The sequence below is a fragment of the Manis pentadactyla genome, chromosome 16 (genome assembly GCF_030020395.1).
Source record: "Manis pentadactyla isolate mManPen7 chromosome 16, mManPen7.hap1, whole genome shotgun sequence".
In the NCBI taxonomy this organism is placed as follows: Eukaryota; Metazoa; Chordata; class Mammalia; order Pholidota; family Manidae; genus Manis; species Manis pentadactyla.
In genome coordinates this window covers 72,228,091-72,255,820 of record NC_080034.1, presented here as the reverse complement: position 1 = coordinate 72,255,820, position 27,730 = coordinate 72,228,091, and the positions used below count along the sequence as shown (strand labels likewise).

Below are 27,730 nucleotides of genomic sequence, written 5' to 3'. Positions count from 1 at the left end.
GGACTCTGGTTGTCAGTGAGACAGGAAGTCCAGTTACTTAGACAGCTCAGTGTCCACAAGGCACAGTGAACACAGACCAGTTGCTCATGAGACGTTTAGCTATACTTTGGAGTATCATTTATGAAGAGTAATGGGAATATTGAAATAGAAACTCACATTTAAATAAAATTTCATAATCTTAAAAAAATTCTGAATAATGGAAACATTCTAAAATCAATTCATTTGAGGTAATTTTTCTAATCTTGAAATACTTGAAAGTAATAAATTTATTTGCCATTTTCCTCAAGTATTTCTCCATCTTCTATGTTAACTTGGTTCTGGAAGAAAACTTTACTACTCTTTGCCTTTTCCATGTTACTTAGAGGCCACTTCAGACCTGCCTGGTCTCCAGTCGGGCTTCTTTCCCTCACATCCAGGCAGTCCTCTCTCCAAGAAAAGAGCCTCATTATTTACCTGCTTTTCTAGCTCTAGTTCTCAGGCCCTAAGTCAGACCATCTTTATTTGTTAAGTGGACATTTGAGACAACTTTCTGTCCCGACCTCTGCATCCTTTTTCAGACTCATCACCTACTCAGGGTGACGTTCTGGGATCGCCTGAGTCAGTGACCCGAGTCTGAGGTCCCAGTTAGAGATGCTTGTCCTTTGAGGAGAGGACGCTCTCCCACTTAACCTCTGTAGAGAATGTGCCTGTATAGAGTAGGTGCCTCAAGTGTCTTAAGTAGCGGAAACTGTCTTTATGATGACGCATCACAGCCTAATAGTATACTGGTATGTGTTACAGTGTAGAGTGAACTTTACTCATTTACTATGATTATTTCATTCAGTCTGAAAAAACATAAACCTTTTCTTCTCTCTCACCATAGTATTTATAGAAATGAATGTGTTACTGCTAGTGATTTAAATTAGTAACTGTAGAAAGGAGAATTATAATGGTATAAAAGGCTTGATCTGTCACCATCTCTATCTTCTTAGTCATCTTTTTTCACTTTATCCTGTTTCTTTTAGATCTTAAAGATTATTTTCAGGAACCATTTACTATCTTAGTCTTAGAAATTAAGGAAAGAATAAACTCCATTTTATGCATAATTTCTGAATGATGTAAAAGCATAGGAATCAAATGATATAAATTGTATTTGCCTTTTCTAAGGAAAAGTTTATTGACAAAAAATACTTCTTTTTTTCATCACCCACAGTTGTTTTGAGTGTTGAGTGAATTAAAGTTTTAATACAAGCTTGAGATTTTCCTAACAATCCAGTTCTCATTTTATGAAATCCCGGAGTCAGAAGATAGCCGGTTACATGAATCGCCCTTAGATAGTATTTATTTATAAATGCCAAAAGCAAAAATGTAAATGATGTCACTTGTCAGGTGAATTTTGGACATCAACATAATCTGTACCTTTTTGGACACAGGTATATTTTCCTAGCTGAATAAAATATAACTGTGTAAAAATTGTAACTGGATAAAAAAAACGATTAATTGATGGAACCCTTGAAATTCAGTCAAAAGCTCCCCATGCTGGTGAACATAAAGCTGTTCTGCTGGCTTCCTTCTTAGTGTTTCATGGTGTAAAAATGCAGTTAGTACAAGTGCTGATCCCACTGACTTCATTTGAAATCTCAGCAAAAATTCTCTCGTCAGAATTAATATTTAAAATGGGAATTACTGAACAGATTTAGTTTAGATATTTTTTTGACATGTAGACACTGAGTATATGCATTGGTTTTTTCTGTAACCCTGCCATAGCATCATCTTGACTGTGCTTTCATGCCTGAATATTGTGATGAGTAGCAAGTATAAAAATGTCTTTGTAATATCAGTGAAGTACATGTAGTGGCTAATACCCCAGGTTTTAGAGAGAGACAGTCCTGGGTTCCAATCACACATTTCTGTTCCTTATTGCCAGGGCACCTCAGGAAACGATTTAACCTCACTTGGTGTGTGATTCCCTCAATGGTAATACAGGGACAGTAAAACCCACCTTCCTAGGTAAAATGATTATGAAGATTAAAGTAAAGAGTGCATTCAAAATGCCTCGGACAAAGCACGGTGCTTGGACTGTGGGGTCTAACTGTCCTCCATGATGGGGGAAGAGCAGTGCTTGTGTCCATGGCACCCACTCTATGAGGTCATCATGTGCCATGATTCTGAGCCTGGCACCACAGCATAAAGGGCGGTCAGGACTGCTGGCTCTGGCTGCAGAAGTGCCCAGAGTGGTTCAGGTGAATCCTGCTTTGAGATTCTTTGAAGGAATAAGAAACATTTAAAAATTTTCTTAACGTTCACAGCAAAGGAATTCTCTGTCAAAAAAGAAGTATAAGGTAATTTAAAATTGTTTTAGAAAGGTTACTTAGAAAGGATGCTTTTCCTATGTCTGGAAATACTACTTTGGACTCCAAATAAGGTCATGTAACAGTGTATTTGTTTTGATTGCCTTACGGAGGACAACCAGCTCTTCTTTATTACCTATGCATTAAGCAGGCTTCTTCCTGTAATACACTAGCGTTATGCTTTTGTATGTTTCCATAAACCTTTTTTTTCTTCTCTCTCACCGTAGTATTTATAGAAATGAATGTGTTACTGAAAGATTTAAATTAGTAACTGTAGAAAGGAGAATTATAACGGTATAAAGGGCTTGATCTGTCACCATCTCTATCTTCTTAAGTCATCTTTTTTCTCTTTATCCTGTTTCTTTTAGATCTTAAAGATTATTTTCAAGAACCATTTACTATCTTAGTCTTAGAAATAAAGAAAAAAAGAATAAACGTTTTATGCATACTTTCTGAATGATGAAAAAGCATAGGAATCAAATGATATAAATTTAATTTGCTTTTTCTAAGGAAAAGCTTACTGAGAAAAAATACTACTTTTTTTCGTCACCCACAATTGTTTTGACTGTTGAGTGAATTAAAGTTTTAATACTAGGTTGAGATTTTCCTAACAATCCATTTCTCATTTTATGAAATCCTGGAGTTAGAAGATAGCCCAATACATGAAACACCTTAGAAAGTATTTATTTATAAATGCCAAAAGCAAAATGTAAATGATGTCATTTGTCAGGTGAATTTTGGACATCAACATAATCTGTACCTTTTTGGACACAGGTATATTTTCCTAGCTGAATAAAATATAACTGTGTAAAAATTATTACTGGATAAAAAAAAGATTAATTGATGGAACCCTTGAAATTCAGTCAAAAGCTCCCCATGCTGGTGAACATAAAGCTGTTCTGCTGGCTTCCTTCTTAGTGTTTCATGGTGTAAAAATGCAGTTAGTACAAGTGCTGATCCCACTGACTTCATTTGAAATCTCAGCAAAAATTCTCTCGTCAGAATTATTATTTAAAATAGGAATTACTGAACAGATTTAGTTTAGATATTTTTTTGACATGTAGACACTGAGTATATGCATTGGTTTTTTCTGTAACCCTGCCATAGCATCATCTTGACTGTGCTTTCATGCCTGAATATTGTGATGAGTATCAAGTATAAAAATGTCTTTGTAATATCAGTGAAGTACATGTAGTGGCTAATACCCCAGGTTTTAGAGAGAGACAGTCCTGGGTTCAAATCACACATTTCTGTTCCTTATTGCCAGGGCACCTCAGGAAACGATTTAACCTCACTTGGTGTGTGATTCCCTCAATGGTAATACAGGGACAGTAAAACCCACCTTCCTAGGTAAAATGATTATGAAGATTAAAGTAAAGAGTGCATTCAAAATGCCTCGGACAAAGCACGGTGCTTGGACTGTGGGGTCTAACTGTCCTCCATGATGGGGGAAGAGCAGTGCTTGTGTCCATGGCACCCACTCTATGAGGTCATCATATGCCATGATTCTGAGCCTGGCACCACAGCATAAAGGGCGGTCAGGACTGCTGGCTCTGGCTGCAGAAGTGCCCAGAGTGGTTCAGGCTGAATCCTGCTTTGAGATTCTTTGAAGGAATAAGAAACATTTAAAAATTTTCTTAACGTTCACAGCAAAGGAATTCTCTGTCAAGAAAGGAGTATAAGGTAATTTAAAATTGTTTTGGAAAGGTTATTTTGAAAGGATGCTTTTCCTATGTGTGGACATGGTACTTTGGACTCCAAATAAGGTCATGTAACAGTGTATTTGTTTTGATGCCTTACGGAGGACAGCCAGCTCTTGATTATTACCTATGCACTAAGCAGGCTTCTTCCTGTAATACACTAGCGTTATGCTGGTGTATGTGTTCCCATGAGGAGACTTAAAGTGGGAAATCTGAAATATCACAAAAGTAGACAAAAGAATGTACATCATGTACCTATCATCAGCTTTAGAAATTATCATATGAACAATATTGTTTTACATATATTCCCATCTACTCCTCCTCTTCCATAATCTGATGAAGCAAATCTTAGACATTGTACTTCATCTGCAAGTGTGTCTAAAAGATAAGAATTCTTGTTTTCTACAAAAGTATGAGAATAGCATTATCATAATTTAAAATGATAACTTCTTGATATCATCAAATATCAGACATTGTTCAAAATTTTCTTTGTTTAAATTCTTAACTGTCAGAATTTCCGGACAGTTTGTCTATTTGAATCAAAATCTAGGTAAGATCCAAACATTGGGCATGTTTGATACATGCTTTAAGGCCCCTTTAGTCTTCCCACAGTGTTTTCACTTCTTGAAATTTGTTTGTTGAATAAACTGGGTAATTTGTGGGATTTCCTTCAGACTGGATTTTGCCGTGTAGTTTAATATATACGGCAAGTAAATTTTCCCCGTTAAGTTTTAGTGATTTAATCTGGAGGCTTAATCATTTCCAGGTTTTGTTTTTTGGGAGGGGGAGGATTAGTTTATAGGTGATGAAGTGAACCTCCTTCTGTCGGTCCAGTTGTCTCCCTTTTTTGGTGATTGGCAACCATTCAAATGTAAAGCTTAGATCCATTAATCCATGAGATATTGCAAAATGGTAATAGTCTGACTCTTACATTCCTTCTTGATTTATTAGCTGTGTTTTTTCTATAAAGAGAGTCTTTTGTTTGTTATTTGGATAGCTTCATGTTTGGTTGAACTGATGCTCCTGAGAGCAATCCGTAGAGGTGTCATCACTCAACTAATCTTTTCAAATACCTGCCAACTTTACAGTCATTATGGTTCAGAAATGGTGATTAAGATGTATGTCTATATATGTTTATAGGTCCAGGTATATATCTGTCAGTGTATTTAAAGTTGAAATCATTAAAGTAAGAATACGAAATATATACCAAAAGCCATGAACAATTCTAAATGTAACTTGAATTAGAAACTAAAATTTTTAAAGGTTACAACAGCTTTATAAAAATTAATATGTGTAGGTTTCCCTAGAATTTTCTGACATATTGATCACTTGTGTTTATTTTGTTGATAATATTTTATTTCTATAAAATGTTACTTAAAAGGGAATGCAGTGGTGTCCTTTGAAAGAAGAGGATGCCATTCCCCGTGTGAGGGCAATGGAAGCTCATGGGGGACGACCACCGGATCCAGAGGGAGAGCGACCAGGAGAGGATACCAGCGTGAGACAGCGGAGCGGTCGGCCTCCTGATGTTGGCGGTGCTGAATGTGTAGATAACACAGATGGCAAATTGCTAAGACAACTGCAAGCTCAAGGTAGGGAACATGTATCCGTCACTGTAAGAACTGTACTAAAATGTGTTAAGTATTTCTACATGTATTTGACATAGGAATGATTGATAACTACTCTCAGTTTCTAAAAGGTAGGTGATTGTGTTCAAATAAAATGAGAAAATAAGGAGTCCCACTGGTAACTGGAGTTCTTTGATTTAATAAGCGCCTTTCAAGAATCATACTCGTAAACACATCATGCCCTGTGTGTTTAGAATTACAAAGGTAGGTGATGAACTTTTCAGGCTGGAAACTCATTTGAACAGCTCCCAATTCCTTGCGGTGGTACAAGGGAGTAACTCCAAAATATGTGGATCTGTGGAGTAAATTTTCAGTCAAAGAACTCCAATTAGTGGCAAGTCTTAGTTTGGGTTCTTCTGTAGCCTGGATATATAACATTTATTTTCAAAATGCCCAACTAATAAACTTAGGTCAAAAAGTATCTTAAGATCACCAGAAAGTATCATTCATCAAGTACAACGTGCTCAAAGTAACCTCAAATGTGTTCATGATTCAAAATTATCATGAATTATCAACATGAAGTTCCCATGCTGTGTGTCACACAGAGAATGCTGACTAAAATAAAATAGTTCTGCTATGAAGTTTGAATTAACTAGTTACAAGTGTGAAGCCTCTTGAGGCTGTCTCGATATCTATCAATGTGCTCATGTCTTATATTCATAAGCATATATATATAAATGTATATCAATACATGCTTGTATCATAAACATAATATCCATAAGGGTTTAATAATAAAAACTGACTTAAAAGACTGACAGGATTTTACTACTTCTCATAGTTTTTTTTTTCGGAAGGGAAAGCTTGACTGACTTCTATTTATTGTATACACCAGTATAATACTGACTTCTCTGTAGCTCTGTTGTTTTCATTATAAAACAAGTATGCATGATGAAAGCTCATAGAGCATAATGCTTTCAAATAAGACATTGACTCTCACTGACTTTAAAATAAAAGACACTCACAAGTTGGATCATAATAGGTTTTTGGTAGTCTACCTAGAAGTGTGTACATACACTCACAGACACACATTGAAGCACATACTTATGTGTACACGTACATATGTGATGTTCATATATGTATATGTTCTTTTTGATTTCTAAAATAAATGAACTTACTGGTGTATATACCATTCAGCTTTGTTTTTCTGCACTTAATTTTTCTTGAGCATCTTTCTATACAGCACTTAAAAATCAACCTTACACTTCCAGTGGCTGAATAGTAGGTGAGGCAAAGTATGGCTCTACCATACTTCACTTACTCAGTCTCCTTCAATGAGTGTTGCAGCTATTTCCTGATCTTTGCTATCGCAAACAATGCTGCAATAAAAACATTACACATATCTTCATTCTTTGACGGGTATGGCTATCCACAGTATAAAATTTTAGAGATAGAATCTCTACTCCAAGGGTATGTGCATTTTCAATTTTGGTAGAAAGCAGGCAAATATTGTCTCCAAAGAGGTTGTTCCAATTCATACTTCCACCAGTGGCATATAAGTTAACTGCCTGGCCTGTAACTTAATGTCCTGTAAGTCTTTGTCTCCTTTAGTACGTTAATTTAGTACTTTATATGTTATTTCATTGGGGTACTATTAAGACCTTAATCTCTCCTAAATAGTTAGTAGAGGAGGTTTAAAAAATGTTAATATATGAAGATATATACATACATGATGAATTTTTAAAATTAGTATTGTCAATAAACCACTGACTTTTCTGAAGAATGTATAATAGTGGGAAGTGTTCATTTTTTACATAAAATAGGAAAGCTTGAAATTAACTGATAACCAAAGCAAGGGATTTTCACGCCTGTTTTGCATGTCTATCACAAGTACCATTCATACATGGTATTCAAAATGGCAACTTCAGATTTGCAAAATTAACTAATTTTATTTTAAGAAAATAGAAGTTAATCACTCAACTTTTGCCCAGTGTTTTCTCCCGTTTTAGATTTCAAATTGGTCTGTATTCTATGACGTAGCTCTCCCTTCTATTATATTGCATTTTGTAAGTTATGTTACCTTTGACCTATGTACATGTTTTTTCTCAACATGTATATAAATATCAAATAGTTAATGTAAGTAAATGTTATTAATATTTACAAGTATATTTGGTATAATATGCATGTTCTTTCTTGGGAAGGAAAGAAAGTAGAAATGAGTCACCTTGTGACCCCTTTTATTCTGAAAGACTTCTACATTAACGCTTTGGGGTGTTGTCAGAGGAGATTCTAGAAGTTTCTGTCATATTTTGTTATCCTAGTTGGACTCATCTAGGCTTGTAAAGCGACTTAATTTGAAGGAAGGTTTAGAACAATAAAATAAAATGTGGATTTTGAATGTGAAATGAGAGCCCTCTATCTTCTCAGAATAGAGATAAGAATCTGACAGTTTGCATATAAAAGAGACTTTCAAACTATATAAACAAATTAGCTTGTTAATTGGCCAATACTGTTAATATCTCAAATGCTCTAATATATCTACTAATATACCAGTCAATTTTATTGATCATAGAATCTGAAATGCCATTGCTGTACAATGATTCATTGTTTTAAGATAGGCCACTGCAGAAGGAAAGTGCTGCCAATTGTTAGATACATTCTGGTTTAGACAAGTTTAAACACTTTATTTGAAAAGTAAACTTTTCTTTTTGATATCTAAGAAAGTAATTTCCTAAAGCATAAAAGATACTTGTCAAGTTACCATTTCAAAAGTTAGTCATCACAGATAATATATTCAACAGTCATAAACCAAATAAATGAGATGCTGGTAGTAGCTCATTCCTCAGAGCCTGGGTGAAGTTTCTGTGCCTCTTAACTTCTCGTACTTCCTCCATAGTGTGCCTGATTCTTTAACCTGTTTTTCCCATCTTCTCTAACTGCTCATAATAAAAAATTTTAAGCTATATGAATTTTTAATGACTTACCAAAATTATGTCTTCCTTGCTCAAGTGAAAAGATAGCGAGTTGAACTTTTTAGTGTTTTTCTGTCCCAAGGGTTTAAAAATAAAAGTTAAGTGTGCACTTGTGTAGAGTTTGAAATTGCTGATAAATTCACACAGAAATACATACCATATACATTACAGAGTTTCTCAGCTGTCGCAGAACACTATGGTTCAGTCCTTTTTAAAATCTCAAGGCATTTAAATTTTCTTAAAGGTTCATAGGACTAGTAGCATATATAGACCTGGAGTCAGAAAGACATGGGTTTATATCTTGGCTCTGCAATTTAACCTCTATGAGCCTTAGTTATTTCATTTGTAACCTGTGTGTAATGTTGCATATCCTGTAAGGTTGTTATGAAGATTAAACAAGATCATGTACATTTAATATGGCAGGTCAATAAATGATTATTAGTAGAGTTCAAGTGATTTGGGTTCTATTCGAGCATATTCATTACTAGTGAGAATATAATATATAGGTTTCTTAAAACTCTTCATCTGCTACAAAATTTAAAGCAATATCTAATGTTAAGTATTCTAGAGTGATTTTGTAAATGATGTTATGATAGACCACTTTTATAGTTAGAAGTATTCTGACCAAGTTTGCCAGCAGAAGAAAGCATGACATTACAAGCTTTCTGTATCAGTCACCTATTGCCACAGTAATGCTGGGAAACAAGCACCCGCAAAACTCAGTGGTGAACAATGCCACGTGGTAATCGGTCAGGCTGATAGAGTCCACCGCAGGTAAGGTAGGCAGCTCTACTGATCTTACCTGGCTTTGTTCACGTGTGTGGAGTCAGCTGACTCCCTGTGTTCCAGCCTCTGGCAGCGTAGCCTTAACATGTCCTGATGATAAAGGTCAAGACAGAAGAGTGAAACTACACTTGTACAAGTACAGAGTACACTCTGAAACATGCACTTGCAGTTACAACTGCTAACATCCTGGTGTCCAAAGATCACGTGTCTGAAGTTAGTATCAAGGGACAAGAAAGTAGATTTCACTTCTTGATGAAAGGAACTGCAAAGTCCCATTTGCAAGTAACATGGATAAAGGGAGGAATGAGGAATTGGGGCCACTAAGTATGTAGATCTCTCCCAGTTTCATACATTTGTCCTTGAAAATAATGAGAACTAGATTGTCCTTAAACCTTGTTGATATTCTGTATTGTTTTTATTTAGATTTAGTCCCTCTGTTTCATAAATGCAATTATCACTGGATTCAGAAACTACCATTTTTATAGCTGAGTGAAATACCATGTTTGGAGGGGGGGCTTTGTATTCTATTTTGAGTTCTTTTGCTTTATTGTTATTTTTAAGACTAAAGCTAAATCATTCTTTTTCCATATTAGCAGCTAGTTTCCTCCTAAACAGGGATTATGTGAAATGTGAAAAAAAATGTACTTAAATTAGCTTCTGTGATGAGGATTAAGAGAAGCATCATTTTTGTGTGCTTCTGTGTATGGGGCTGTATGTGATGAAAAAGTTGGGCAATTTCTAAAGGAAGTAAGCGTGGTATTTTCTGCCACACCATTTTTCTACCTGGTATCTAAAAAATTTTCTTAAAAAGTATGTCCTTTACATGATGCCATTCACATAGATAATTGTTTTTAGGTTAACAGGTAAAGTTGTTAAAAGTATTCCTTGAAATTTTGTGTTTTTCAGAAAAAGCCCAACAAGCAGCACAAATAAAGCTTTTGAGAAAACTCCAAAAGCAGGAACAGGCTCACATTGCCAAAGAAGCTAAAAAACAACAAGGTGAGTGAGTTAAACGAAAACATAAACTTGAAGAGTGAGTACTGGGAGTTCACAGGAGGCTTCTCTTCTTTGTTCCTTTTCTGACGATACCTGTGTTTTGGCTTTTCATCATAGCAATAATGGCTGCTGAGGAGAAGCGACAGCAAAAAGAGCAGATAAAGATTATGAAACAACAGGTATGTTCATGCACTCAACCGGTTTTATAACATAGGTGGTACTTTGGGAGTCGATTTACTTATGTATATATGTACATTATTCTTATTTTGATTTCTGAAATAACTTTCATACTTGTTATATATCTTATTTAGAGAGTTATCATCTTCCTTTATTTAAAATTCACCTCAATTTTAAACCAAGTCTCTAAAGAAATGATACCAAACAATACAATTATATAAGTACTTTTAGTATCCTGATAGCCTGAATATAAATTAACATCTTGAACAACTTTGAAGATTTGGTCCCATTGCTTCTGAATGTTTAAAAATTATCCCCGAAAATGAGAAAGCATTATTTTCGCATATCCAGTGTTTTATCCAGTGCTCTCCTCTGTGTAGTTTTTAAAATTAAGTATAAGGTAGGTGAAATAATTTTTTAACTCTTACACATAAAGCCTACATGGCAATATACTGAACTTCCTTTAAGATGGGAATGTGTAAACTGCTCTCCTATCTCCACATACTCATCGAACTATTAAAGCAAAAAGGAAATGGGGGGAAGTACTATTCTTTAAAAAATTTTAAACTGCAAGTAGTTATTTCTGAGTCAGTTTTTATATAGACAAGCTGCTAAATAATGGCTTGGTTTGTTTTTGATGTGGTTATCTCTAATAATGGAATGAATACATTTACTTAAATACTTTCAGTATTGACTAAAGCAGTATGATTAGAGTTGATGTAGAATTGAGATAGAGAATTTAGAATTTGTAGTCATGCATGTAGGTAATTTGTAGAGTTAAATATCGGCTCTCCTACTTAATAATTTATGACCATAGATGAATTAGTTAACCTCTCAGCCTTGATTTCCTCCACTGCAAAAGAAAAACAATTGTATTATGTGAAAATTGAATGAATGTAAAGTGCCTACCACAGTGACTGGCACAAAGCAAATGCTTGCTTTCTAAAAGATAGACATAAAACATCAAAATGTTTGGTCTACTCCCTAACTGTAATTTAATGTAAACTTGAATTGTTTTCTTAGTTTGTTAATTGTAACTGCTAAAGGCACTGTAAGGTTGACTTTAAAATATATAGTGTGATGAATATATTTATTAAAATACTGTAAATATTTACTGCCTACTAGAGTATATGTGAAAATAAGTTCCTTTGAAGCTGAAATACTGTTGTTTCTGTTACAGTTTTTAATAGTTTATCCAATTTCCTAATGGCTTGAGACCAGTTGTATGCCATTAGCATTTCAAATTAGGCTTTGTGTGACCTAAGCCTACATAGTGTGCTACTCATCAAAAAAAAAAAAATTGATTTTCCAACGTTCCAGGAGCAGTAATACAAGTGACCTGCTATTAGACATTGATCAAGATGCTTCTCTGAGACTAGTCTTAGATTACCATCTGACTTATTCCTAATTGCCAGCAAAGTAAATTAAAGTCGTGCAGAGTCTATTTTAAAGTTTGCAGTAGATCTAGAATAAAATAATTAAAATAATAGCATGTGTTTCTCATCCTCGAGATTATTTTTTCCACCTAGTGGGCCAAAAATACCAGCCGACAGTCCTCAAGGCAGTTTTCCGGAAGTGTCAGGGGGCATTGTTATGAAGCAGGAGCAGAGGCAGTGGGAACTGACCAGGGCTCTGCACTCACTGTGTGACTATAGGCAAAATATTTATTTTCTACGAGCTTCAATTTTCTCTTAGGTGAAAAGAAGATAATTTCAACTCCTGTATTGTTATTTTTTTAAATGATCAATTAGCTACTTTATATAAAATGCCCAGTTCATTGGATGGATACTCAGTATTACAAGGTGAACACATATCGTAATAATTTATAAATAATGTTTATTTCTGATATTCCAAATGAAAGTACTGCCAATGTACATCTATATAAATCACTCAGACTAAAACAAAGCTCTACACTGGGTGAGTTCAGTCCAAGGTTCTATACCTATTTCTGTGCTTAAGAGAATAATGAATGACTTTTGTTGACTTGATTAAAGATTAAATTCAGAGTATACTTTTGTCTAAAGTTCTAATCTAAATAAATATTTCAAATGTGGATCAAGTGCAACCTTCTGTAAGACTTGGAAATAAAAGATACACTTGTATGTTTATTTTTGGTGAGCTTATGATATTCAAAATCTAGGATCGCAATCAGCACAATCATAGAATGTGATCAGTCTTCTAGAATCACAACAGAAATTCCAGAAATCTCATTATCCTGCGCTGGATCCCTGCAGGGAATTAATAACATCACTGCAAAGAAAGAAATTTAAATGTATTAAAGTATAGTTTCAAAAGGTACAACTAGCATCTCGAAATGGGGGTGGGTATGGTAATATACAGTAGTATAAAATGTGTTGGTTCTGAAAATCCTAGGACAGCTGCAATTTACAAGTAGGGCAATTTAGGTGTATTTTTTTAAACTGTATCCTCGTCAGTGCCAATTTGTGACTTTCAAAGGGATTTACGAATGTAAAATTGTTAACGATGTGCTTATAGCATATGCAATGGTTTTTTAAAATGAAAATGTAACATCAAAATTTAGATTGCTGAATTCAAACAATAACTAGTACATTACATTTAACTAACTTGAGCACCACTTATAAGTTATTACAAATTATTTCTGTATTTGGCTTACTGTAGTTATTGAAAGTAATGTCATTTATCATGTTACAGCAGTTGTTGGTACTTCGTACAATCACGATGTTCTGTGCACTTCTTTAAGCATTTTTAATTTATTTGTGACAGTGAGAAAAAGAGCAAGTGCCTCCCCTATTTTATGCAAGAGTAGTTCTATTTGTTCAAGTTCATGCAATGAGTGACAGTAACTCAGGACTATCCTTAGGTGTCCTGATTTCCTGATAGACTGTTTTATCCTACTTGTCTGTCCAATATTTATTTCCGAATGAGAATTACTTATACTTGCAAATAATTGTAAAGTCTTGAGTTTAACCAGCTTGGTTTATGTCGTTTCTATATACTTATTTAGCATTTGTATTTTAAAATTGTTTTGAGACATTTTATAAAGTCATAGCAATTTAAGACAGGTGGCATGTATATAATGTTAAAGTAAATAATTAAAATTTATATCGAGCATGGGCAACCTTTGGTAAATCTGTACTTACATCTTTCATTATTTGATTCCACTTAAATACCTTCCACCTAGATATTTAGTTTATTATCTAAAAATGTCATAATTTTTCCTATAGGAAAGAATTAAGAGAATACAACAAATCAGAATGGAAAAAGAACTTCGAGCCCAGCAAATTCTAGAGGTAGAATTCTTAAATTTGATATGATTAAAGTAATATAGTCATGTATTTTAAAGTCTGAAAAATGAAAATTTTATCAGTCTGTTCTCTCACTCTTACAAACTTACATGTCCATCACAAATTATCTTTAGACATAATGCGTAGAGTAAGGACCTCTCTGAACCTTACTTAGCAAGTTTATCTAATCCTAATAGTAAAAATCCAGGAAATAAGTAAAGGAAAAAAAAGAAAGGGGAAACCTCTCAATGGCCAATATAGTCATAAAGATCATACGCTAAAACTCATGGTCTTTACTTTTCAAAACATCATTAAGTCTTGTAGTTAGATACCTGCTTTTCATTTAGAAATAAAACATGACAAAAGTAAAAGTAAGTGTTTAATGTGGAAATATTTTAACCAGGTTTGTTTTCTGAGTTCGGACAGAACTGGGCTGACAGAATAGGGCTCAAGGACATGCTGGCAACAGCAAAAGGAAAAGCTAAAAGACAGCAAGGGAAAATAGGATAAACAGAAACTGCAAACCCTAGCAACAGTCTGTAATCTGGTAGTAAATTAGGAAGGAATTTTCAACACCTTAATGGCCCAAAGGCATTTCTGTTATCAAACTGTGTAGTAGGGTAACTGATGTCAAGAATAACTGCCCAAGTCCTCAAGAAAAAGCCAAATTATGTTAAGTGTACTGTGTCTAAGCTGTACATCTACATGTCTCAAAATTATCCAAAGTACTTTTGTCCAAAACAAGCTTTTTAATGTTGAAAATTATTATATCCCAAACCCTTAGCTGTTCGGGAAACTGTTGCCGTAAAAATTGGCTTATTCCCTGATCAAGGCGGTTAGCTGAGGTTTTCACAGTTACAGGTTTTTTCCTTCTAAAAACATGTACACATATTCCCTTACCCATTTCAAATTAATTTTAAAACCCTACAAATTGAAAATATTAAATTACATTGGCAATTACTACTGGATAATTATGAAGCTACTAGTTAATGACTTGAAGATCATAAAGCTCAAATTTGATAGCATGAGCTTGATATTCAGGATGTGCTTCATTAAAGGTTATGTTTCTATTAGGGAAAAATACCTTGAATTTAACCACACTAGGTTAAATCGGCTTTAATGTTTCATTTAAGTTATTTAAGTAATGGACTTATCTCAAATTTTAAGTATTATAAAAGAAACTTCAAATAAAGTAGACACGTGCATTTTTAAATGTTCCTGATTTGTCCTTTAACCTTTATTGTTAAAATCTATCCCGTTTTTCTAAACTTTCTACACTGATGATGTTTTCCTTTAAAAAATCAGAGAACAAGCAACAAATGACCTAACATCACTTTTCTGTGATTAAGTTTTAAGGTAAAATAACACTCAAATTATTTCAGAATTTTTACAGAGTTTGAAGAAGAAAGCCTGACATACTGTTACGATTTAAGAATTTTTTAATATATCTTAAGTGTAATCTATACCTTAGAAGTGAAATTAGTACGTTAAACGTAACAAACTGAGGGGAAATCTGTAATTGTCTACATACATGTTACATACTGTTTTGTACCTTGCGAGGCATGGAGCCCCATTTTCAGGTCTAGGATTATATTCAGTTTGTGGTGGTGCTGTTGCATGACTTTGAGACCTATTTTATATGCACAGGCTAAGAGGATAAAGAAGGAAGAAGCTGCAAAAGCCAAATTTTTGGAGGCTGAGAAACGAAAACAGGTAAATGTTGAGGACAGTCAGAGTTCTTACTTTTTTCTATTTATTTTGTTATCCTTAATCCACAATGACATGAAGAACACTATGTTTACTAGGCTCCCTCCTTCACCAAGTCCCCCCCACAAAACCCTTTCCAGTCACTGTCTATCAGCATAGTAAGATGTTGTAGAATCACCACTTGTCTTCCCTGCACTGCACAGCCCTCCCCGGGCCCCCACCCCACATTATACATGCTAATCGTAATGCCCTCTTTATTTTTCCCCTGCCCTTATCCCTCCCTTTTCATCCATCCTTCCCAGTTACTTTCCCTTTGGTAACTGTGAGTCCATTCTTGGGTTCTGTGATTGTGCTGCTGTTTTGTTCCTTCAGTTTTTCTTTGTTCTTATTCTCCACATATGAGTGAAATCATTTTGGACTTGTCTTTCTCCGCCTGGCTTATTTCACTGAGCATAATACCCTCTAGATCCATCCATATTGTTGCAAATGGTAGGCTTTGTTTTGTTCTTATGGCTGAAGAATACTCCACTGTGTATATGTACCACCTCTTCTTTATCCATTCATCTTCTGATGGACGTTTAGGTTGCTTTCATTTCTTGGCTATTGTAAATAGTGCTGTGATGAAGATAGGGGTGGATGTGTCTTTTTCAAACTGGGCTGCTGCATTCTTAGGGTAAATTCCTAGAAGTGGAATTCCTGGGTCAAATGGTATGTCTATTTTGAGCTTTATGACGAACATCCATACTCCATTCCACAATGGCTGAACTAATTTACATTCCCACTAGCAGTGTAGGAGGCTTCCCCTCTCTCTCCAACCTCGCTAACATTTGTTGTTTGTCTTTTGGATGGTGGCGATCCTTACTGGGTGAGGTGATATCTCGTTGTGCTTTTAATTTGCATTTCTCTGATGACAAGCGATGTGGAACATCTTTTCGTATATCTGTTCGCCAACTGAATTTCTTCTTTGGAGAACTGTCTGTTCAGCTCCTCTACTAATTTTTTAATTGGATAATTCACTTTTTATTTGTTGAGGTGCGTGAGCTCTTTATATATTTTGGATGTCAACCCTTTATCGGATCTGTCATTTGTTAATATATTCTCCCATACTGCAGGATACCTTTCTGTTCTAATGATGGCGTCCTTTGATGTACAGAGGCTTTTCAGCTTGATATAGTCCCACTTGTTCATTTTTGCCTTTGTTTCCCTTGCCCTGGGAGATACATGCATGAAGAAGTTGCTCATGTTTATGTCCAAGAAAGTTTTGCCCATGTTTTCTTTAAAGAGTTTTATGGTTTCATGACTTACAATCAGATCTTTGATCCATTCTGAGATTTCCTTTGTTTATGGGGTTAGACAATAATCTGGTTTCATTCCCTTACATGTAGTTGTCCAGTTTTTGAATACTGTGGCTTTGTAGTAGAGCTTGAAGTTGGGGAGTGAGATTCCCCCCCCACCACTTTATTCTACCTTCTCAGGATTGCTTTGGCTATTCGGGGTCTTTGGTGTTTCCATATGAATTTTTGAACTATTTGTTCCAGTTCGTTGAACAATGTTGTTGGTAATTTGGTAGGGATTGCATCAAACCTGCATATTGGTGTGGGCATATTAGAGTTTTTTTTGTACAGTATCATGTCATCTGCCAATAGTGACAGTTTAACCTCTTCTTTACCAGTTTGGGTTCCTTGTATTTCTTTGTTTTGTCTAATTCCCGTGCCTAGGACCTCCAGTATTATGTTGAATAACAGTGGGGAGAATGGGGATCCCTGTCTTGTTCCCGCTCTCAGAGGAAAAGCTTTCAGCTTCTCACTATTATGTATGATGTTGGCTGTGGGCTTATCATATATTGCCTTTATTATGTTGAGGTATTTGCCCTCCATACCCATTTTGTTGAGACTTCTTGTCATGAATGAATGTTGAATTTTGTCGAATGCTTTTTCAGAATCTATGGAGATGGTCATGTGGTGTTGGTCCTTTTTATTTATGTGGTGGATGATGTTGGTTGGTTATCGAATGTTGTACCATCCTTGCATCTCTGGGATGAATCCCACTTGGTCATGGTGTATGATCTTTTTGATGTATTTTTGAATTTGGTTTGGTAGTATTTTGTTGAGTATTTTTGCGTCTACGTTCATCAGAGATATTTGTCTGTAATATTCTTTCTTGGTGGGGTCTTTGCCTGGTTTTGATATTAGGGTGATGTTGGCTTCATAGAATGAGTTTGGGAGTATTGCCTCCTCTTCTATTTTTTGGAAAACTTTAAGGAGAATGGGTATTATTTCTTCTCTGTATGTCTGATGAAATTCTGAAGTAAATCCATCTGGCCCGGGGTTTTGTTCCTGGGAAGGTTTTTGATTACCGCTTCAATTTCTTTGCTTTTAATTGGTTTGTTTAGATTTTGTGTTTCTTCCTTGGTCAGTCTTGGAAGGTTGTATTTTTCTAAGAAGTCCATTTCTTCTAGGATTTCCAGCTTATTAGCATACAGGTTTTCATAGTATCCTCTAACAATTCTTTGTATTTCTATGGGGTTCATCGTGATTTTTCCTTTCTCGTTTCTGATTCTGTTGGTGTGTGTTGATTCTCTTTTTCTCTTGATAAGTCTGGCTGGAGGCTTGTCTATTTTGTTTATTTTCTGAAAGAACCATCTCTTGGTTTCATTGATTTTTTTTTTCTATATATTGTTCTGAATTTTATTTATTTCTTCGTTGATCTTTATTATGTCCCTCCTTCTGCTGACTTTAGGCCTCATTCGTTCTTCTTTTTCCAATTTCGATAATTGTGACATTTGACTGTTCATTTGGGATTTTTCTTCCTTCTTTAAATATGGTGGATTGCTATATACTTTCTCTTAAGACTGCTTTTGCTGCATCCCACAGAACTTGGGGCATTGTGTTATTGTCATTTGTTTCCATATATTCCTTCATCTATATTTTAATCTGGTTGTTGATCCATTGATTATTTAGGAGCACGTTGCTAAGCCTCCATGTGTTTGTGGGCCTTTTTTGCTTTCTTTGTACAATTTAGTTCTAGTTTTATTCCTTTGTGGTCTGAAAAGTTGGTTGGTAGAATTTCAATTTTTTTGAATTTACTGAGGCTCTTCTTGTGGCCTAGTATTTGGTCTATTCTGGAGAATGTTCCATGTGCACTTGAGAAGAATGTGTATCGTGTTGCTTTTGGATATAGAGTTCTATAGATGTCTATTTGGTCCATCTGTTCTAGTTTGTTGTTCAGCGCCTCTGTATGCTTAGTTATTTTCTGTCTGGGAGATCTATCCTTTGGAGTGTGTGGTGTATTTAAGTCTCCCAAAAGGAATGCTTTGCATTCTATATGCTCCTTTTAGTTCTGTTGGTATTTGTTTCACATATGGTGGTGCTCCTGTGTTGGGTGCATAAATATTTTTAATGGTTATATCCTCTTGTTGCAGTGACCACTTTATCATTACGTAATGCTCTTCTTTATCTATTGTGACTTTCTTTATTTTTAAGTCTATTTTGTCTGCTTGTAGTACTGCAACTCCTGCTTTTTTCTCCCTGTTGTTTGCGTGGAATATCATTTTCCATCCCTTGACTTTTAGTCTCTGTATGTGTTTCGGTTTGAGGTGGGTCTCTTGTAAGCAGCAAATAGATGGGTCTTGCTTTTTTATCCATTGTATTACTCTGTGTCTTTTGATTGTTGCATTCAGTTTATTTACATTTACGGTGATTATTGAAAGATATGTACTTATTGCCATTGTAGGCTTTAGATTTGTAGTTACCAAAGGTTCAAGGTTCGCTTCTTTAGTATCTTACTGCCTAACTTCACTTGCTTATTGAGCAGTTACAGACACTGTGTGGTAATTCTTTATTTCTCTCCTTTCTTATTCCTGCTCCTCCATTCTTTATATTTTGCGTGTTTTATTCTGTGCTCTTTTGTGTTTCCTTTAACTGCTTTTGTGTGTAGTTTATATTATCTTTTGCCTTTAGTTAGTATTTGGTTCGTCTGCTTTCTCTGCTGTGATTTTATTTGCTCTGGTGACATCTGTTTAGCCTTAGGAATGCTCCTATCTAGAGCTGCCCCTGTACATTACCCTGTAAAAGTGGTTTCTGGGAGGTAAATTCCCTCAACTTTTGCTTGTCTGGGAATTGTTTACTCCCTCCTTCATATTTAAATAATAATCGTTCTGGATAGAGTATTGTTGGTACAAGGCCCTTCTGTTTGGTTGCATTAAATATATCATGCCATTCTGTTCTGGCCTGTAAGGTTTCTGCTGAGAAGTCTGATGATATCCTGATGGGTTTTCCTTTGTAGGTGACCTTTTCCCTCTCTCTAGCTCTCTTTAAGACTCTTCCTAGTCATTGATGTTTGCCATTTTAATTATTATGTGTCTTGGTGTTGTCCTCTTTGGAATTCTGTGTGCTTCCGTTGTCTGAGCAACTATTTCCTCCCCCATTTTGGAGAAGTTTTCAGCAATTGTTTCTTGTAGGACACTTTCTGTCCCTTTTTCTCTCTCTTCCTCTTCTGGTACCCCTATAACCTGAAGATTGTTCCGTTTGTTTGGCCACGCCACACAGTTCTCTTAATATTCTTTCATTCTTGGACATCCTTTTATCTCTCTCTGCGTCAGCTTCTCTCCGTTCCTGTTCTCTGATTTCTATTCCATCAAAGGCCTCTTGCACCTCATCCAGTCTGCTCGTAAGTCCTTCCAGAGATTGTTTTATTTCTGTAATCTCCCTCCAGACTTCATGCCTTAGCACTTGTATATTTCTCCGAAGATCCGTCAGCATTGTTATGACCTTTATTTTGAATTATTTTTCAGGTAGAGTGGTTAGGTCTATCTCCCCAGGTTCCTTCTCAGGGATGGATGTCTGGGTTAGTCCGGTCTGTATCAAATTCTTCTGTCTTTTCATGTCGATAGAAATAGTTGTGGGGAGCTGGCGTGTATGTCGTCTGGGTGAAGGTCCCTTCTTGCTGGTTTGTGGCCTTCCTCTCCTGGGTAAACGGCGACCCCTAGCGGCTTTTGCTGGGCAGCTGTGCGCAGACAGGATTTCTTATTCTTGCCCGGCGGTTGTGGAGGAAGCTCTGCTCTGCTGCCGTGGGAGTGGCCGGCCTCAGGCTGCTGTTCTGCTATGGCGGAGCCACGTCGGAGGGGAAATGGGAGGGAGGCTGTTTGTCACCGTGAGGGGCCTCCGGGTAGCGCTGCCACCCAGGGTGTTCGGGCGCCCGGAGTTCCCCAGAATTCCGAGTTACTGGGCTGATTGCGCCGGGGCGGTTCCGTCCACCTGTGAGGCTACTGTCCCTTGAACACTTTCAAAAAGCACTCACTTTACTTTGTCCCAGGGGCTCTGGCTGTGGGGACAGCTCTCAGGTTTTACTTTCCCGTTTCTCTAGTATCCAGCTCACCACACGCTGTGTGTCTGTGCTCCTGGTGCGGATGTCTTGGGCTGGGTATTTAGCAGTCCTGGGCTCCCTCTCCCTCCCCGCTCTGACTCCTCTCCTCCCGCCCGTAGTTGGTGTGAGGGGCGCTCGTGTTCCGCCGGGCTGTGGCTTCCATCTTACCCCCTACGGAGGTGCTGGGTTCTCGCAGTTGTGGATGTAGCATGGTTGTTGTCTTGTATCTTCTGGTCTCTCTTTTAGGGATAGTCGTATTTGTTGTATTTTCGAAAATATACGTGGTTTTTGGAGGAGGTTTCCCCGCTCTACTCACACCGCCATCTTGGCTCCTTTCACTGTAATGATTTATAAATAATGCTTATCTCTGCTATTGCTAATGAAAGCACTACCAAGTATATATTCGTATATCCATATAAATCACTCAGACTAATAGGAAGCTCTACACTGGGTGAGTAAAGGCCAAGATTCTATACCTATTTCTGTGCTTAAGAGAATAATGAATGCCTTTTGTTGACTTGATTAAAGATTAAATTCAGAGTATACTTAGGTCTGAAGTTCTAATCTAAATAAATATTTCAAATGTGTATCCAGTTCAACCTTCTCTAACACTTGTAAATAAAACAAAAGATACACTTGTATGTTTATTTTTGTCAAGCTATAATATTCAAAACCTAGGATCACAATCAGCAAAATCATACAATGTGATCAGTCTTCTAAAATCACAACAGAAATTCCAGAAATCTCATTATCCTGCAGGGGATCAATCACATCAATTGAAAAAAAGAAAGAAAAATGTATTAAAGTATAGCTTCAAAAGGTACAACTAGCATTGGAAATAGGGGTTAGTATTGTAGTAAACAGTAGTATAAAATGTGTTGGCTCTGAAAGTCCTAGGAAAGCTGCAATTTGCAAGTATGGTATTTAGGTGTATTCTTTTAAAAGTATCCTCATCAGTGCCAATTTGGGACTTTAAAAGGGATATATGAATTAAAAATTATTAACGATGTGCTTATAGCATATGGAATGGTTTTTTAAAATGAAAATGTCACATTATCAAAATTTAGATTGCTGAATTCAAACAATAGCTAGTACATGACATTTAGAGAATTTGAGCACCACTTATAATTTATTACAAATTATTTCTGTATTTGGCCTGCTGCATTTATTGAAAGAAATGTCATTTATCATGTTACGGCAATTGTTAATACTTCACACAATCGTGATGTACTGTGCACTTTTTAAAACTTTTTAAATATAATTGTGACAGTGAGAAAAAGAGCAAGTGCCTCCCCTATTTTATGCAAGAGTAGTTCTATTTGTTCAAGTTCATGCAATGAGTGACAGTAACTCAGGACTATCCTTAGGTGTCCTGATTTCCTGATAGACTGTTTTATCCTACTTGTCTGTCCAATATTTATTTCCGAATGAGTATTACTTGTACTTGCAAATATTTATAAAGACTTGAGTTTAACCAGCTTGGTTTATGTTGTTTCTATATACTTATTTAGCATTTGTATTTTAAAATTGTTTTGAGACATTTTATAAAGTCATAGCAATTTAAGACAGGTGGCATGTATATAATGTTAAAGTAAATAATTAAAATTTATATCGAGCATGGGCAACCTTTGGTAAATCTGTACTTACATCTTTCATTATTTGATTCCACTTAAATACCTTCCACCTAGATAGTTAATTATCTAAAATTGTCATAATTTTTCCTATAGGAAAGAATTAAGAGAATACAACGAATCAGAATGGAAAAAGAACTTCGAGCCCAGCAAATTCTAGAGGTAGAATTCTTAAATTTGATATGTTTAAAGTAATATAGCCATGTAATTTAAAGTCTGAAAAATGAAAATTTTATTAGTCTTTTCTCTTCTCTCACTCATACAAATTAACATGTCCATCACAAATTATCTGTATACATATTGCTTCGAATAAGGACCTCTCTGAACCTTACTTAGCAAGTTTATCTAATCCTAATAGTGAAAATCCACGAAATAAGAAAAAAAAAAGGGGAAACCTCTCAATAGCCAATATAGTCATAATGATCATATGCTAAAACTCATGCTCTTTACTTTTCAAAACTTCATTAAGTCTTATATTTAGATACCTGGTTTTCATTTAGAAATGAAACATGACAAAAGTAGGAGTGTTCAATGTGCCAACAGTTTAACCATCTTTGTTTTCTGAGTTCGGACAGAACTTGGCTGACAGAATAAGGCTCAAGGACATGCTGGCAACAGCAAAAGGAATAGCTAAGACAGCAAGGGAAAATAGGATAAACAGAAACTCCAAACCCTAGCAACAGTCTGTAATCTTGTAGTTAAAAAGGAAGCAATTTTCAACACCTTTATGGCCAAAAGGCATTTCTGTTCTCAAACTGTGTAGTAGAGTAACTTATGTCAAGAATAACTGCCCAAGTCCTCAAGAAAAAGTCAAATTATGTTAAGTGTACTGTGTCTAAGCTGTACATGTATATGTCTCAAAATTATTCAAAGTACTTTTGTCCAAAATAAGCTTTTTAATGTTGAAAATTATTATAACCCAAACCCTTAGCTGTTCAGGAAACTGTTGCCATAAAAATTGGCTTATTCCCTGAGCAAGGCAGTTAGCTGAGGTTTTCACAGTTACAGGTTTTTTCCTTGCAGAAACATGTACACATATTCCCTTACCCATTTCAAATGAATTTTAAAACACTCCAAATTGAAAATATTAAAGTACTTTGGCAATTACTACTAGATAATTATGAAGCTACTAGTTAATGACTTGAAGATTATAAAGCTCAAATTTGATAGCATGAGCTTGATATTCACAATGTCCTTCATTAAAGTTATGTTTCCATTATATTAGGAAAAAAAAACCTTGAATTTAACCACAGTAGGTTAAATCGGGTTTAATGTTTCATTTAAGTTATTTAAGTAATGGATTTATCTCAAATTTAAGTATTACAAAAGAAACTTCAAATAAAGTAGACACGTGCATTTTAAAATGTTACTTATTTGTCCTTTAACCTTTATTGTTAAAATCTGTTCTGTTTTTCTAAACTTTCTACACTGATAATGTCGTACTTTAAAAAATCAGAGAACAAGCAACAAATGACATAACATCACTTTTCTGTGATTAAGTTTTAAGGTAAAATAACACTCAAATTATTTCAGAATTTTTACAGAGTTTGAAGAAGAAAGCCTGGCATACTGTTACGATTTAAGAATTTTTTTGTATATTTTAAGTGTAATCTATACATTAGAAATGAAATTAGTATGTTAAACGTAACAAACTGAAGGGAAATCTGTAATTGTCTACATACATGTTACATACTGTTTTGAACCTTGCGAGGCATGGAGCCCCATTTTCAGGTCTAGGATTATATTCAGTTTGTGGTGGTGCTGTTGCATGACTTTGAGACCTATTTTATATGCACAGGCTAAGAGGATAAAGAAGGAAGAAGCTGCAAAAGCCAAATTTTTGGAGGCTGAGAAACGAAAACAGGTAAATGTAGAGGACAGTCAGAGTTTTTAGTTTTTCAAATTTATTTAGTTTTTGAAATTTATTGATTAAGTATTATTTATTTATTTTAAATGAATTTTGTTATCCTTAATCCACAATGACATGAATAGCATTATGTTTACTAGGCTCCCTCCTTCACCTAGTCCCCCCCACAAACCCTATTATAGTCACTGTCCATCAGTGTAGTAAGAAGTTGTAGAATCACTACTTGTCTTCCGTGCATTGCACAGCCCTCCCCGGGCCCCCACACCACCTTATACATGCTAATCGTAATGCCCCCTTTAATTTTACCCTGCCCTCATCCCTCCCTTCCCACCCATCCTCCCCAGTCCCTTTCCCTTTGGTAACTGTGAGTCCATTCTTGGGTTCTGTGATTGTGCTGCTGTTTTGTTCCCTCAGTTTTTCTTTGTTCTTATACTCCACATATGGGTGAAGTCATTTGGGACTTGTCTTTCTCCGCCTCGCTTATTTCACTGAGCATAATATCCTCTTGCTCCATCCATGTTGTTGCAAATGGAAGGATTTGTTTTCTTCTTTTGGGTGAATAATATTTCACTGTGCATATGTACCACCTCTTCTTTACCCATTCATCTACTGATGACACTTAGGTTGCTTCCATTTCTTGGCTATTGTAAATAGTGCTGCGATAAACATAGGGGTGCATCTGTCTTTTTCAAACAGGGCTGCTGTATTCATAGGGTAAATTCCGAGAAGTGGGATTCCTGGGTCAAATGGTATTTGTATTTTGAGCTTTCTGTGGAACCTCCATACTGCTTTCTAGAATGGTTGAACTAATTTACATTCCCACCAGCAGTGTAGGAGGGTTCCCCTTCCTTCACAACCTCACCAACATTTGTTGTTCTTTGTGTTTTGGATGGTGTCGATCCTTACTGTTGTGAGGTGATAACTCATTGTGGTTTTAATTTGCATTTCTCTGATGACTAGCGATGTGGAGCATCTTTTCATGTGCCTGTTGGCCATCTGAATTTCTTCTTTGGAGAACTGTCTGTTCAGCTCCTCTGGTCATTTTTTAATTGGATTATTTGCTTTTTGTTTCCTTAGGTGCATGGGCTCTTTATATATTTTGGATGTCCACCCTTTATCAGATATGTCATTTATGAATATATTCTCCCATACTGCAGTTTACCTTTTTGTTCTAATGAAGGTGTCCTTTGCTGTACATATGCTTTTCAGCTTGATATAGTCCCACTTGTTCATTTTTGCTTTTGTTTCCCTTACCCGGGTAAATACGTTCATGAAGAAGTTGCTCGTGTTCATGTACAAGAAAGTTTTGCCTATGTTTTCTTTTACGAGTTTTATGGTTTCATGACTTACATTCAGATCTGTGATCCATTCTGAGTTTACTTTTTTGTATGGTGGTCGACAATAATACGGTTTCTTTCTCTTACATATTGTTTTCCAATTTTTGAATATTGTGGCTTTGTAGTAGAGCTTGAAGTTGGGGAGTGAGATCCCCCCCACTTTATACTTCCTTCTCAGGATTGCCTTGGCTATTTTGGGTCTTTGGTGTTCCCATATGAAGGTTTGAACTATTCGTTGCAGTTCATTGAAGAATGTTGTTGGTAATTTGATAGGGTTTGCAACAAGTCTGCTTATTGGTGTGGACATGATGGCCATTTTGGCGATATTAATTCTTCCTAGCCAGGAGCATGGGATGAGTTTCCATTTTTTAGTGTCCTCTTTAATTTCTCTTAAGAGAGTCTTATAGTTTTCAGGGTATAGGACTTTCACTTCCTTGGTTCGGTTTATTCCTAGGTATTTTATTCTTTTTGATACAGTTGTGAATGGAATTGTTTTCCTGATTTCTCTATTAGTTCATTGTTAGTGTATAGGAAAGCCACAGATTTCTGTGTGTTAATTTTGTATCCTGCAAGTTTGCTGTATTCCGATATCTGTTCTAGTAGTTTTTGAGTGGAGTCTTTATGGTTTTTTATGTACAATATCATGTCATCTGCATATAGTGACAGATTAACCTCTTCTTTACCAGTTTGAATTTCTTGTATTTCTTTGTTTTCTCTAACTCCCGTGCCTAGGACCTCCAGTATTATGTTGAATAACAGTGGGGAGGTTGGGCATCCCTGTTTTGTTCACGGTCTCAGAGGAAAAGCTTTCAGCTTCTTGCTATTCAGTATGATGTTGGCTGTGGTCTTATCATATATGGCCATTATGTTGAAGTACTTCCCTGTATACCGATTTTACTGAGAGTTTTTATCATGAATGGATGTTGAGTTTTGTCCAATGCTTTTTCAGGATCTATGGAAATGGTCATGTGGTTTTTGTCCTTCTTGTTTATGTGTTGGATGATGTTGGTGGATTTTCGAATGTTGTACCATCCTTGCATCCCTGGGATGAGTCCCACTTGGTCATGGTGTTTGATCCTTTTGATGTATTTTTAAATTTGGTTTGCTAATATGTTTTTGAGTATTTTTGTATCTATGTTCATCAGGGATACTGGTCTGTAATTTTCTTTTTTGGTGGGGTCTTTGCCTGGTTTTGGTATTAGGGTGATGTTGGCTTCATAGAATGAGTTTGGGAGTATTCTCTCCTCTTCTATTTTTTGGAAAACTTTAAGGAGAATGGGTATTATGTCTTCTCTGTATGTGTGATAAAATTCTGAGGAAAATCCATCTCTCCCTGGGGTTTTGTTCCTGGGTAGTTGATTACCACTTCAATTTCTTTGCTGGTAATTGGTTTGTTTAGATTTAGTGTTTCTTCCTTGGTCAGTCTTGGACGGTTGTATTTTTCTAAGAAGTTGTCCATTTCTTCTAGGTTTTCCAGCTTGTTATCATATAGGTTTTCATAGTGTTCTCTAATAATTCTTTGTATTTCTGTGGGGTCTGTCGTGAGTTTTTCTTTCTCATTTCTGATTCTGTTGATGTGTGTTGATTCTGTTTTTCTCTTAATAAGTCTTGCTAGAGCCTTATCTAGTTTGTTTATTTTTTCAAAGAACCAGCTCTTGGTTTCATTGATTTTTTTTTTCTATTTTATTCTTCTCAATTTTATTTATTTGTTCATTGATCTTTATTATGTTCCTCCAGCTGACTTTAGGCCTCATTTGTTCTTTTTCCAATTTCGATAATTGTGACATTAGACTATTCATTTGGGATTGTTCTTCCTTCTTTACATATGCCTGGATTGCTATGTGCTTTTCTCTTAGGACTGCTTTTGCTGCGTCCCTCAGAAGTTGGAGCTTTGTGCTGTTGTTGTCATTTGTTTCCATATATTGCTTGATCTCTATATTAATATGGTCGTTGATCTATTGATTATTTAGGAGCATGTTGTTAAGCCTCCATGTGTTTGTGGGCCTTTTTGCTTTCTTTGTACAATTTAGTT

General features: G+C 35.7%; 1 protein-coding gene across 1 annotated transcript in view; it reads left to right on the top strand.

The window, feature by feature from the left end:
* Positions 1 to 27,730, top strand: part of LOC130681280 (bromodomain adjacent to zinc finger domain protein 2B-like) — a 107,231-nt gene that overhangs the window by 37,408 nt on the left and 42,093 nt on the right. Inside the window, exons 4-6 of the mRNA XM_057493919.1 lie at positions 5,412 to 5,622; positions 10,260 to 10,352; positions 10,467 to 10,528. Of these exons, the coding sequence (XP_057349902.1) occupies positions 5,412 to 5,622; positions 10,260 to 10,352; positions 10,467 to 10,528 (366 nt within the window). The remainder of the gene's footprint in view (positions 1 to 5,411; positions 5,623 to 10,259; positions 10,353 to 10,466; positions 10,529 to 27,730) is intronic.